Below are 14850 nucleotides of genomic sequence, written 5' to 3'. Positions count from 1 at the left end.
GCTAAAGTAGCAAATATTTGACTTAATTGCAAACATTGATATACATACATACATATATGTGGCATAAAAAATCATTCATAGGGCCCTAAAGCTATGAAACGCACTGTATGCACGGCCAAAGATATCTTCATCATCGCCAGGCATCAGTCAGCAGTCGCTACTGCTGCTGCCACCGCCAACTGCCTCTGCCTTCCTTACTGTCATCGCATTAAATTTTAAACATATCCACCAGACCAGCCCAATAAGCTTTTGTCTGACAGTGTGTGTGTGTGTGTGAGGCTGTGCTCTAATATTCACGAGCTTATTATGATATCGATGAGAGTTATGATGCCCATAATGGATACGCCCCAAATTGGCCAGTAACACACACAATTGAACTAAGGCTTGCAACTAAATTTAGACAGAGTTTCAATCAAATAGTGCCCCCATTCGCCTAAGACAGGGGTCGACAGCCTGCGGCTTATTCAAAGTCAAGCTGGCGCCTTGATTAACATTTACATTAATATAAGTAGTACATCTTTATTTATATTTATATTAATATTATTTTTATTACATATTAATAAAAGCATTATTTTATTTCAAAAAAAAATCAATACAAAAAAAATATTTTTGACTACAGGCCAAAATGAAATTTTATTTATAAATGGAGGGATATTCGCCAATATAATAAGGCTATGGGATAGCAAGGTATCTTCCCTTTTATGGAAGCCAACGGGTAACAAACAAGGTTACATTCTTTTTTTAACAATAAACCTGCTTACCATAACAGAACAAACTATTCTTCTTCTTCTTTTTTTTGTTTGTAAAATTCTCGTGAAAACCAAATTAGAAATTTTACGTTGACATTTTAAATGTCTCAAAAATGCACTCGAAGTGCGTGTTAAATTTGCTCACTATGTAGCATAAGGGGAAAACTAATTCTACATATTTTTTTTGTCGGAAAGAACAACCTACATGGGGCTGTACAACTGATTGGTTAAATCGATGAACTGCTGATCAAAATGCCCTGGTGGCTGAACTGACTCAAACTGATCTGCAAATAAAATCGAGCCACGGCCCAACTGGAATTTTAACTCCTTTGTAGGATCGTCCTCTTCACCCATCCTCATGCTGATCTTCTGAAGAATATTATGCATTGCCTTGAGGCGATCGTGTATGTTAAATTGTATTTTCTGCCAGGAAGAGGGGGACAAACCGTCACGGGCATGATTCATCATTGAGGGGAGAGGTCTACTCACCCTTATGACCATGGCACTGGACACCACTTCAATTGGTTGGCACACGCAGCCGCTCTCAGTTTTGACGGCGATGGCCAGGTGATCGATGCCTCCCAAATAGGCCTGCATGAGCCATAAGGGCATTGCATCAGTTGTATTGAATTTTAGTCTCAGTGAGGCCAGCTGGCATTTCTTAAGCACCTCCGGATCGTCGCTGTGGAATAATGCGGAGTTAATAGCAATGTGGAGGCAACAGAAGTTCTTTATGGACTCACAGATCGCCAAGTGGTTCGGTGTTCGAAACGCCACTAACTTCTGCCGAGTAGAGCAGTCGTAAGTCTCCCAATTTTGCCGTGAAGATTCCATAAATCTGCTTGCGCTGATCCACTGGAGCATCGAGGTTCGGCGGCTCGCCCGGAGAACCTAAATTGAGTTTGAGGTTACTCAACGATGTTGCTTGGCATGGCTGGGCTAGCTTGGGTGCAGCTATGTATATATGTACTTACGGGTAAAAACGTACTGGCGTGCCTTGTAGGAATACGATTCAGATATGCGTGGCACGAAGGGCGGCCGCTCGTCGAAATCTTCCCACAGGGACCGCACATAGATGCAGCCCTTGAAGCGACAGGCTGCAAAGTTCATCTCTTTGCGGAAAGTGCGATCGCCCATGAACATCAGCATTGTGCCGCGATTGAGAAAAAAGTCCGTATTGTTGAGCAGCTGGCGCGGCTCCCGTAGATGCAGAACATGGTGCTGGATGGTGCTGAATGCGCGTGGAAAGTTTCCGTTTCGGGGAATGAATTGATTGAAGCCCCGTCCTAGGTCCAGCGGATATTCACTTGCCAGCGGCTGGCGATAGTATCCAATCGGGGGATTTCCCCTGAAACTCTTCGTGTCGGGGTCGTACCCAAGCAGGTTCTCCAGTTTTAGATCCATCAAATCCATTTTGACAATTTGCGATTCTACCAAACCACCAGGAGAAAACGTATTCGAAAATAAAATCAATATTTTTTGCCACAAATGAAGCGAACCGAAACGAAATGACGCAGTTGCTAAGCTGAAATGTGTGTAGCAGTAAGAAAAAGATCAAAGAGAGAGACGAAAACAGAAACAGAAACTACGCAGCAGCAGCAGTATAATTCGTTATTCCTTTATGCGCGGTTTTCTTTTTGCTTAGAGCGAGATAGCGAGAGTCGCCCGTTGTTGCTGTTGCTGTTGCGGATAGAAGGCGATGGAAGGAAGACCAAAAGGAGTAGCGCAAAAAAGTGATGCAATAGCGAGACAAATATGGAAAACGCTTGTACAGCGAAAATATCATAAAACGAAGCGGCAAGAAGTAGGGCATCGATGGCACTATCGGTAAATATCGATAGAAAGAGAGATAGAGTCGAATTTTGCAATACAGAAAATCCCCGAAACAAATCCAACTACAATTCATATGTGTACATATGTATGCATATGTATGTATGTATGTATGTATATGTATGTATGTATGTATGTATGTATGTATATGTATGTATGTACTCTACCTCGTTTGTTGTTGCTCCTCAACTATGGCCAAGGCGATGAAAATGAAATCAATTTTGGTTGCGTTGCCTTTTCTCCGCTATTGCGAGTTTTCTTCTTTGCGCCTTTTTCAAATTTAAAATACACAAAAATTGTGAAAATATGCGGTTGATATATTCTATTTAAATACACAAAAAAAATACTCTTGCACGCCCAGACGCCTCAGCACAACGTACCGAACTAGTGCCAAAAATCACGGGTGGAACCAGAGAGGCAGCTTTCGACCAGATCGTTGCCAGATCGCCAGAACAAAGTGGCACTGGGTAGCACCGTCAAAGAAATCATTCATCAGAGCAGCAGAGAAGAGAGAGGGGAAGGCTCTCTCTCGTTTTGGGCTTTATTCGGTTTGGATTCGATTTGGATATACGTATGTATGATCCTGCCCGCAGGACGCACGCTCTGATTCCACCAGTCAGCTGTGACAAATTGAATTTGAGAACTATTCAAATTGATGTTACAACTTTGAATTCACTTAAGCAATTTTTCACACTCATTTGCATAGTTAGCCAAGTGACTTGTGCCGCAACCCATCTGTAGGATCTGTCCCTGGCTACCACCCCGTCCGCGCCTAGCAGGTGGCCTGGCTGACTGATTTATGTACGGAATGTCCTGGCTCTTGGCGGTTGGTTCGCTGGAAACTTTCCGTTGCGTTGTGGGGTGGAGTAGAAGCACCAGCAGCCACAGCAGCACAATGAAATTAAAAATTACAAACGAAAGGAAATCTTGAGTAACTTTTTTGATTTGTCCGCCTCATGCCCCATGCCCCGCCGAACGGCTGTAGTTGTGCTCTCGTTCCCGTTCTCTGCCCACGCTGCTTATCCAACCCAGTTTGCAGTTCCCCATTTCCCATTTCCCAGTTCCCCGTCTGTCTTAAGTTTTAATTACACGAAACGTGATCAAAATTACAAAATGCGAGCACTTCTGATTTGTCTGCAGCCCAGCCCAGCCCAGCACAGTCTGTTCACAAATTAAATCAAAAGTATTCTGCAGCCCACACAGCAGCACCGACACAGGCCATACCCTGCCTTCCCTGGGAATGGGCTGCTGCCTCGTACAGTTTGACAATCGCCCTGCCCTGCCCTGCCACCAGTTACTATACATATGTACATATATACTCAACCAAATAGAGCGGAGCCATTGTTACGAGAGACTTTCAATTGGCTTTAATTCTAAATAATATATTTTTTCTTAACTTAAGTTTCAATCGGCTAAGAACAGAGTATCGGCACAGAATTATGCACATATGTATGTACATATATGCCATTGGGTTTTTTTTTGGCTTTGCATTTAAAAATCAACCATCAGTTGTTACTTTTTTAAACAATACGAAACGGATGTCTTAATACGTATGTCTGAATATCCTTGTTGCATATTATCAATTTATTCCTGTCTGCCGTCCATTACTTGAACCAGCATTTTGCAAATAAATCGCATTTGAATCTATCATCTAAATGTTGCTGTGGGCGGGTGGGCAGGTGGAAGGGAAAGCTATGCAGGGGACAGTGTCAAAAGGCAGAGCAAGAAACAAGCTCATGTCAAAATACACAACACACACACACACAAACTTGATTGTCATTTGAATAGATTACAAGATTTCTGTATCTTCATGGTGTGTGTGTATTTGTTTGTGTGTGTGCGGGATGTGTACAAATATGTGTGGCATATTGATATGACCTATGGGCACACCTGCCTCCCGGAGGGGGCGTCAGGAGTGTCCACTACAACATATCCCCCCACGGGCACGTTCATTATCACAGTGAACGGAGTCGCCAGCTTGCAGTCTTAACCCCACCAACGACCCTGTCGAACGGACGGAAAACACCATGAACCTAAATAGTCAAAGATCTCGATTGGTTAGGGCTGATCGGACGAAAGTGCTGGAGAGAATTTATAGTGCTGATTGCCAAATTGGTAATTTCTGATTTGCTTGCAGTTTATTTCCAATTAATTATGGCATAGACATTTTGCTAATTACGTTTTGGTACTATGTAAGTACACCGTACATATTTACTCGACTAAAATATATATATATACGTTTATGCATCGTTAAACAACACTAGTAGCGGATATTTTTGGTTCACATGGGGGCCTGTGTAATGGTTAACACTCGCAGGAATTATACTAGTAATAAGGGCGGGGGGGGCGGCGTTATGGAGGTTTAGGGCTCTTCTCATATTGTGCAGACAAATTAATTGCGAACTCATGTAATTGTTTGACAATCTTGTCCAAATTCATGTGAGTACCCACTATCCCTGTGTGTATGTGTGTGTGTGCTTCAGCTTTTGCTCTTCCCACACACACACACACACACCCTCAAAACGCCATAATCGCTGTGTTGACTCAAGTGTAACCCAATTAGTCGACAAGTGCTCGAATATGGGGCACACCAGCCCCAATACCCTGCCCAGCCCAGCCCAGCCCAGCCCAAGCCTAGATAACTACGAATACTATTTTTGAGCAGCATGTAAGTCAGGATTATACATATACATATGTACATATATGGTACGAGTATATGCCGGAAAAGGGGGGGGGGGGCACACAATCAGAGTTCAAAACGATAAATTATCTAATCGGCTTTCGGCTTTCGTCCTTCTATTCTGTGCCCCAGTGTGCGTCTGTTTGTGCGCTGCCCGATAAGCTCTCAGGATAACGATAATTATGCTGGCTGTCAGCTGCTGTTGCTCGCTTCATAGCCATATTTGTCACCATATACAGATGTATGTGTGTATATATTATGTGTGCCCTAGATTTATCCAAATTAGTTGTCAGTTTATTGAAAGATGGATTTCTCATTTAACGAGCAATTTACATACTTTGAGCATTGATTGACCAGAACTTAAATGGAATGGCATAACTGGCAGGGGATTTAACTGTGGTTTAGTTCTATATACATATGTATATATCCAGTATACTGCTATGCAGACATTTATTGCATGCGTCTATTCCGTTTCTCCGCTTGGTTAAAATATTGTTTGTCACTTCAAAGGTTGATCGGAATTCGTTTAAAATTTGTTGTTTGTTGTTCAATTTTATTCTATTATTCGCAAAATTGAAATATTTTTGCACACACTTCAATGCTGATGATGTTCCACGATCGATCTTCCAGATCCGTTCAGCATTCAAAGGCAACTGAAGGCTAAAGGCTAGCTGAAGACCATCGAAGGCTGACCATTTTCGAGCATGAACAACGAATTGTTTACGCTTGCTGCAAGCTGCACAGATTAGATACATATATGCAGAGGCTCCTCTTACAGCTCGATCGTAAATTTGTATATGTAGATATGTACACTATACATATGTACATATGTAGAAATTAAGTTTTATGCTTAGATTCCCTTTTTTCAGCATAGCGTGTGTATGAGGATCAATCATTCGTTTTCTTGCAAACTCATCACTTTCGGACTATGGATTATGAAATGCGCCTTTTGGTTTTGCTATTGATGTTGATTTTTTTATTGAAATTTTCCCCCCTAACGCGCCTTTATGGCAGAGCCCCAATCGTAGTGGATTTTTATCGTTTTATGCGCTGAGTGGTGGGGAGGTTGACATTGATATTCGTCTAAAATGTGATTAAATAAATACGCCGAATACACATTTATGTTTTTCCACTGTTTCCACTAGGAGGCCCAGTCCTCTTCTGCAGCTTTTATTCGGGGTTTCTTCTGCTTCATTTTCGCATATAAAGAAAAAACATAATATAGCGCTTAGCTGGAAAATTGTTGTTAGCTTTTGGGATACCCCAGCAGAGAGTATTTCAAATGTTCGCGAAATTTTCAGTCTCATTGAAGTATTGTACTTTTATATATTAGGTAAATATAAGGTAAATATAAGGTAAATCTTAGGTAAATATTAGGTAAATATTAGGTAAATGTAATCCAACAAGGAAATGTTGTTTTCATATGTTACGAGATCTGACACAATGTGATTGTTGCCGGTGTTGTTTGGTTCCACTGAGCAATCAATTGACGTGTATTATTTTATTATTATTTATTTGTTGTTGTTGTTTTTTGTTTTCTCATATTTTAATTTAATATAGAAAAAATAAGCATATAAAAGATTTGATAACGCGATCATAACAGACACACACACACACACACACACGCAGAAACAGATACACATTAGAGGGCGATAGAAGCAGCCATCAAGTAAAAGGCATATTTAGTATACATAATACTATGTGAATAAATATATAAATTTGTTATATACCTTTTCGGTTTCATTTGTATACAAATACTTGTTCTATTAATTTTCCCCAATTTATTAGTCATTTATTTATTTATTTTATTATTTTAAATTAAATTAAATTCTCTATTCATTTTTTTTCTTCATTATTTTCTGCAATTAAAATTGTTACAAAAATGTCTGCTTCTGCGCCAGAAAGTGTAAGAGTGAATGCGAAGGGGCGTGTTTAACGGGTGACTCGCGTCAGAGGAGCAGGCAGGCAGGTAGGGAAGGGGGTTGGGTGTATTCACTACTTTGATGGCCTTTTGGGTCAATACTAATTGGAAATGAACAAGTTCAGTTGCTTCCGGTTGTGCGAAAGTTTGGTAAACTTGATTAATTAGCTAAAGCCAAGCAGGAAATGAAGACGACGAAAAGTAACTTTTAAGACAAATTTTCAAATTTAATAGAAAGCAAAACGGATGCGGAACAGTTAGCACAGCGCCACAGCTCCACAGAATACATAGGTATATACATACATACATATATTCAACAAATATATTGACAGATAAATTTCACAGATACATTCGACAGCTTACAAGATAAAGCTTGTGTTGTATTTTCATCAATTGCATTTACATCTATTGGACACAGAGACAGCTGCTGCTGCTGCTGCTGCTGCTGCTGCGTGCGACAGATATGTATTTACATACATCCTACGATATGCAGTGACAGCTCTCCCTCCAGCACTGGCCTATCCAATGGTCCTGCCGCTTGCAGTACTCGTGGCACTTGGGATAGTGGGGATGGTAGCGAGACAGCTGCTGGCACAGGGCTCGATCCTTGGCTATGACGCGTGCCTTGATGGAGGCAATGCCCAGCGGTACGGTGACCGCTTCCTGCGATTCGCCAGAGTCAATATTCACCTCGTTCTCGGTGGAGTCAGCACCAAGCGCAACGTCAGCGGCATCTGCGGCAGCATCGGTGGCATCGCGAGTCCCACGGACAACGCTCGCCTGGCCAGGGACAAGGCACAGGGCCAGCGACAGGAGCGTACAGACCACCAATAGAAGCTTCATTGTGCACAACGGAATGGCAACTGACGGAGCGCAGTTCTACACACAGCTGAAATTGTAATTCTTATTCTAATTCTAGTTTCTATTCCTCCCTTATCAGCCGTCCCCCAAGGTCAGCCATCTCACCCATCACTGCGACGCTCTAATCGCTGAAACTGAAACTCGACTCGAGCATTTGTGCGGTTTGCCTTTGCCGTTCCCGATTCGGTTTCAGTTTCGGTCTACACACTTTCGTCGAGAGAGTCTGCTGATGCCTGCCAGACGTTTGCCAAGCAGAGGAGTGAAGTAATAATTAATAACTCAATCAAATTAATGGCCCAATTATAGCCCATAGTCCCTCTGCAGTGTGCAAGCTTTTCCCTTAGCTGCACCATTTTTTTTACACATTTGTATTTGTACCGAAAGGTACCACATAGGAGTACTTTTCCTTTTAAAGTGTATCTAGATGCTCGGCTATCAAGACTTGTCTTCGCTTCTTATTCAGCGAGCATACGGGGTGCCTACTGGTGCCCCAATGGCACCCATTGCCGAACTTCCTCGAGCATCAGTCCAACCCACCCTGTAAAATCACTTGAAAATTGAAATTCATAAAATATGCATACGCATATGTACATACATATGTAAGTACATATGTATCTTCGATTCCCCACATCGACAACAGCATCATCGGCAATTCTGCTCGAATGGGTAAACAAACTCACATGTTTAGTACTTTGTGTTGTGTTAAGGGTGGTGTAAGGGGCATGAGGCATCGGGGATATTCGGAGGCATCACCGCTAAATCATCTGCCAGGCAATAATTACTCAATTTGCAACACACACGCATAAATAAACCAAAAACATCAAAACAAAAAAAAAAAAAAAAAAAAAGGGACGCATGAGCCGTCTGTTCCAACCACAACCATACCCTCTGCTGTCTTTGCTCTTGAAGCTTTCATAATTTAAAAAGGCTTAAGACCGGGCAGCAGATATCATGGATTGTATATAAAGTAACGAAGAAATCATATATAGCAAAATATTATAAAAGCGAAAAACCTTCTAAATACGATAAATATATTCTGTTTGCCTTTGAATCGAATATTAAATATTGCAAAAATCAAACAAATGCATACTATTTTTGTTATATACTCCCAGATTGACTTATTTAATTGTCCAACTCCTCCTCAACGAACACAATATATCCACCCGGCATGCTCCCTGAGTGCGTGGCCTGGCAAGGATATATAAATGTTGAGCTAACAATTTATTCGGAAATTTGATTTTTATGTTCCACGAGCTTGTCTTTCCCTCTCTCCCTCCCGCTCAAGCTCACCATTTTGCTGTCTTGAGAAGTTAGTAAAATTGATGGGCAACGGACAGGCAGTTAAAGGAACATAAAATGTAACATTTCCGGGTAATTTTGGCCACACACAAACATAGTCGAGTCTCATTTGTTTTAAAATGCAAAAACCATAACAATAATCATGAGAATATTACACAACAATAATAATAATAACAATAACAGCACTCCAATGTATATACACACGAGTACAAAATGGAAACATCTGCCAGGAAGCACGCTAGCCGTCAGCCAATAAAAACATGAAAATAAGGCTGCTTCTCGGGCCCTTGGCATTTGAGACCCTCACAGATCATTGGAGCCCTTGAAATTAATATTAATATTAATTAATATTCAATCACTTGATCAACTATGCAATAGGCAAACGACTTAAGGCGAACCGAAGGTGAAAGGATGGCCAATTGGTTTCTGATTATTTCCACGATGTGGATATTCAATCTGGCTTACAATTTCCGGTTACATTCTAATTAAAAATGTAGTCCAAAGCCAGGGACTCGAAGCTTTGTGAAGTGCAAAGCCAGAGGAAAACTACCAGCATCAGTGCCAGCAGGTCCAACACTTTTCAACTTTTGGGGAGGGGGGGGGGGGGGGGGGAAAGTAAAAACAAATTGACGGATTAAAAATAATATTTAAATGGAGTAAATAATATTCATAATAATACTATTACAATTAGCCATCTTAGAGACAATCTTAATTCGGTTTTACATTACTCTACTCTTGGGTTTGAAGAGGATAAAAACTGAAAAACGGATATAATTCAGCGAGCCCTTATAATTGAATTTTTTTTGGCAGAAATTTGTGATCAAAATTTGCAGTGCAATTGTAAACTTTGCTGGCAACCAATGGAATATAATTTGGAACTTTTTTGATAGCTGTAATTAACTTGTTGATGATCGCGGACGTGATGTGCAAGCGGAATAGCCAAGTGGATATCACGAGGATTGGCATAATGAAAGCATCTAAACTGTTGGCAGGATGAGAATGAAAACAGGTTAATAATGCATAAAAAAAACTCGTATGAAAAAACTGAAAATTCCTCATGAGCAGACGAACACGACGACAGTATGTACCAGGTATGCGAGGCAGCTCGTTGGCAGCTTACCCAAAAGTTAGACAAACAATTTCAAATTAAATTCGGATAAGGGATAAGGATAATGGCTGCTGGGCCCCCAGCGCGGAACTATTTCAATGACTGTCAAACACTTTGGCTGGCATTTCCGAATGGCACACGAGCCCCAAAAATTATTGACATTAGCTGACATTTTGCACCGTAATAAGGTGGTGGGGTGGGGGGAATGGATAAACGCAAAATATTAGCCAAGTTTGATTAATGCGAATGTTTTTGTGAGTGCGAGTGTGTTAATGTCTGTTTTGGGTTTTGATTCAAGTTTAATGACAAACAGAAGTACCTCCCCCCCACCTCATCAATTCAGCGCCCGTTGGCCCCTGTTAGCCAGATGTGACAGGGAAAATGGGTCAATACGAAATAGATTTTTCGACCATGTTTGTTCTGGCACTCGCTCCCTCTCATGCTGCCAGTCCTCAGGCTCTCAACAATCTTGTAAGCGGATTTTAGCTCGATATAATGTGACGTATCTCAGTTTTGATGAGGGTTCCTCATCCAAAAGCCCGGGGCCTGTCAGATGATAAGCAGCAGCAGACAGGCCGAGACCGAAAAAGGGATATGGGGCAAAGATACAAAAATTGTTATCATTGCAACACTTTTCCATGCCGGAGGGCGTGGGCGTGTGGGAAGTGGGGCACGCACGAGTGCATGTCCAATTAAAAATTCAAAAGCTTTTCGTCTGCCACTCACAAAGCGAACGAATTACGTGCCAAATCAAAGAACCAAAAAGCCTTACCCACACACACACACAAACAACAACAACAACAACGTTCTATTGATAGATTCACGAGTATTTATAACTACGCAGAAGGGTACAGATATCCAGTATACATCTATCTGTGTTGAGTATATGGGGAAGCAGGTGGATGTGGAGTGCCTTCAATTAAAGATATATTTTGCCTGTGATAAATCATCTATCTTCTATCTGAAATACTCGTATGTTTTGTTTAACATTTTCTTCAGAATGAAAACTTCCATAACAATTAAATTCAATTTTTCATGGTTTCCAGCGAGATTTCCTCAACGCAATTCAAAGTTCTAGAAATTTAGTTACATTTTATTTAACTATAAATTATATATGACACTTGTTCATGGTTGATTTTTTCCTTCGTAACTCAAACAAAAAATAAGCTTAATTATCCACAAACTGTTGCACAAATATTTGGAATTTATTCAACAAATTCGAACTTGAAAATATCTCAAGTCAATGGCGCCGCTGCTTTCCTTGTTATTTCTATTTTTTTCAAAGATATAATCGCATATTACCCAGACGGGCAACTTGCTAGACGCAGCTAACAACAACAGAGGGGCGTTGGCTATGGGGATGGAAAGTTAACAAGCGCCACGGGAATAGGACTAGGCTACTGAATAAAGGTAGGAATATTGCATCTACATATCCTCCACCTATCCTCCACTTATATATGTATATATGAATATATATATATCTTAATAATAATTTGTTTGCCAGCAAAATTCTCCCTGGGGCACATTCAACTAAACGCAGACAAGGACGGCCGCCAGGAGGACTTTGGGGTGTACTACTGAAGGTGGCCAGTGCTCGACTGCTCGTGGCAATTATAAATTGTTGAAAATAATTTCATTAAATATGTAAAAAGGCGACGCCAAATAGAGGAGCGTATAGCAGGACAGTAACAGCAGAAGGATCCCTTTCAGCAGAGTGTCCTGCGGACTACGTGCCAGCCATTAAATTTGCACTCCTTGCTCCTCGCTCCACGCTTCACGCTCCACTCTCCATCTATCGCTCTGACCTTCTGCCCCTGCTCCGTTCGAACTTTGTCTTCCGGTGGCCTCGAAAAAAGTTACCCACTTTCAGTTTATATTGGGAATACTTAAGGGGGGATGATGGGGGTCCATAATGGAGCCCAGAGAACTAGATAACCTAGGGGAAAGCAAGGGGGAAGTCGGCTTTTTCGCACTTTCCATTTGCTTTGCAAATTTTATGATTTCGTAAACTGAATTTTCATTTTCGCTTTTGCAATTGTTCATTTTAGCTGACACACACAGGGGGGGATTCATCTGAGGGCGGGGCAGCAAGAGGTGGTGGTGCATTCTACTCTCCTGCTGCTGCTGTGGCTCTTTGTGTGGAAGATGTACAGGAAATTAAGTTTGCAACTCTGCATAACTCGTGGTGACATCGGCCCCGGCCATTAACTGGCAACATGGAACAAAAATCAAGAGGCAAGCACTTGATTAGAAAAGGCTGGAAAATTCATTCTGCTAATTTCCCCCAAAAATATGCCAAGCAAAAATAGTCCCAAAAATGTATACACAAGAAATTTGAGCAATAAACATTTGCTGTGAAATCTAAATGGGCTTTAACGAGTACCAAACTCAAACTCAAACCGAGTGGAAATACGAGTGGGATAGGGGACTTCCACCTGCCACTGCATGTAAGATTTCCCTTTAATTTCAGGTAAAATATTCCACAATTGTCGCTCATATTTCTAAGACAATTGTCGGCTAATCTTTTGAGTGTGCATTTCAATCGAAATTTTATTGTGCAATTGAGGGATTTTCAATCGAGTGGAGCTTCGCCTTCGTTTTGATTGGTGCCAAAGCGATTTCCCTCAACACTTAACTGCTTCGTTGCTTTTCCTGCTCTGTGATGATGGCCGCGTAGGGGCGGGGGGGGGCATAAAAAAAGTCGCTCATTTATTTTGTGGCGTTGTCGCGTTTCGCTTAAAACTCATTACTCATACCACATGTTGGCCGCTGAGCCCCTTACATACGTGACTACGGGGGTGCACGAGCCCGAACACGAGTGGGCTGCTCAAATTTGATTCAATTGCCCTCCATTGAGTTGGAGACACGCGCTCGCGCAGCCAAACAAATGCTCGACTCATTTTAATAAAATAAAAGAAAAGTAATGAGTCCTGCCAAATAAGATTGCCAGAAAATTAACTAAAAATCACACCAAACACCAGGCACTGATTGCATGGCACTTGGGCGGTTCTGAAGAAAAATATACGTAGGTACATACATACATTATATCGTAGATTTACGCAATCCATCGATGTGTTAATCTCCGTTTGAGTTCATGGAAATTAATCCATGGAATCCATTATGAAAATTGGCCAATTCAAATGCGTATGAAGCAGGCAAAGTTTTGGAGCAGGAACTTCTCATCATTATGGTTAAAATCCAATTCAATCGAATTTTAATGTACCTTTAAGATTATCTTTCGGCAGATAATATACTGAGAAAGAACTTGTCTTCTAGACATTTTCTGCAACCAAAATTTGCGTTCCTTTGAGACATTTCCCGAAAGCAATCATAGCAAGTGTTTGCCAGACTGTTCAAGTCCAAGAAGTCTTTTTTCCTTAGCCTTATTATGTGCCAAAACAGATACTACACTTCCTTGATCAATTAAAAATCCTGGATTTACATTGATGAACAAATATAATTATACACTTGGATTCATTTCCTTCCTCTTCCTGTGTAACAGCTTAACACATGCAGTGGGCATCAGTTGGCACCACTGGAAATACAAAAAATTCGATCTTGGCAAAAGCAAAACAGATACAAAAAACATGCAAGGAAAAGCAACAGACAAAACATTCATGGCGGCATTCCAAAAGGAAAAACAAAAGCGGGCAAAGACACACAAAAATTAAACGAATATTCGAGTGCTATATGTTATGTTATTTGATATGTATAAAATATGAAAAATGTGCAAATTAGCTGAAATTTGTTCACGCTTGAGTGCAAGAGGCACTGGGCGAGAGCGAGGCGAGGCAAGGCCAGGCAAGGCAGCTACTTGGCATTGGGGAAATGATATAATTGCTGGGGCCAGGAAACTTAACTGACTGAGTGAGTGACTCAACTCGACTCAACTCGGTTCAACTCGGCAGCCGGCAAACACACACAAAAATTTACGAAAATTGTAAAATGGCAAAAGAAAAAAAAAATGCAATGCAAAAAGGAAGAAAAGAAGAAAAGAGTAACAAGAAGGGGACACTTGCTGTGGAAGCCGTAATTTAAGATACCCTCACAGAACCGTCTAACGTCTGGGCTTGTCTTTAAAATAAAAGAGATTTAATAAAATAAATAAATAATAATAGTAGACTGTAAAAATAAAAAAAAAAATTTTTGCCTTACGTTTAAATATGGCTACAAGTTGTAAACAAAAATCGGCTTACCTTTAGCGAAATCTGTTCTTTTTATACGCATAGTCTGTGCAGTTGCGATTAATTTACTGCCACAATTGAGGGAATACTTTGCATAGAAACATGACTCTACATGGCTCTGCAAGGCTCTTGTTGATCAAGAATCGATGTACAATACACGACTCATGCTCTGTGTGTCGCATGTGTATGCTCATACGTGCCGCACTCCTTTCATAGGG

The 14850-nt window shown here is 41.0% G+C and overlaps 2 protein-coding genes across 2 annotated transcripts; both read right to left on the bottom strand.

Annotated features, from left to right (window-relative positions):
* Positions 1-805: 805 nt before the first annotated feature.
* LOC111076055 lies at positions 806-2928 on the bottom strand. Its single transcript, XM_022369652.2, has 5 exons — positions 2747-2928; positions 1724-2191; positions 1493-1640; positions 1239-1431; positions 806-1172 (listed from the first exon to the last, which is right to left on the bottom strand). Exons 2-5 carry the CDS (start codon positions 2160-2162, stop codon positions 951-953), a joined length of 1002 nt encoding a protein of 333 aa, XP_022225344.2. The 5' UTR covers positions 2163-2191; positions 2747-2928; the 3' UTR covers positions 806-950.
* Positions 2929-7659: 4731 nt separating this feature from the next.
* Positions 7660-8076, bottom strand: LOC111076054. Its single transcript, XM_022369650.2, has one exon. The coding sequence runs from the start codon at positions 8021-8023 to the stop codon at positions 7661-7663; it is 363 nt and encodes a 120-aa protein (XP_022225342.2). The 5' UTR covers positions 8024-8076; the 3' UTR covers position 7660.
* Positions 8077-14850: the final 6774 nt, after the last annotated feature.

Source organism: Drosophila obscura, unplaced genomic scaffold (genome assembly GCF_018151105.1).
Source record: "Drosophila obscura isolate BZ-5 IFL unplaced genomic scaffold, ASM1815110v1 contig_29, whole genome shotgun sequence".
NCBI lineage: Eukaryota > Metazoa > Arthropoda > Insecta > Diptera > Drosophilidae > Drosophila > Drosophila obscura.
The sequence above is the reverse complement of the archived record's forward strand: the minus strand, read 5'-3'. Positions and strand labels throughout refer to the sequence as shown.

Bases quoted from the DNA above. Each gene is read 5' to 3' on its own strand.
- LOC111076055 (XM_022369652.2), bottom strand. From the start codon at position 2,162: ATGGATTTGATGGATCTAAAACTGGAGAACCTGCTTGGGTACGACCCC. The intron at 1,641-1,723 runs GTAAGTACATAT...AACTCAATTTAG, and splicing joins ACGCCAGTACGTTTTTACCC to GTTCTCCGGGCGAGCCGCCG. The intron at 1,432-1,492 runs GTGAGTCCATAA...ATTATTCCACAG, and splicing joins ACCGAACCACTTGGCGATCT to CGACGATCCGGAGGTGCTTA.
- LOC111076054 (XM_022369650.2), bottom strand. From the start codon at position 8,023: ATGAAGCTTCTATTGGTGGTCTGTACGCTCCTGTCGCTGGCCCTGTGC.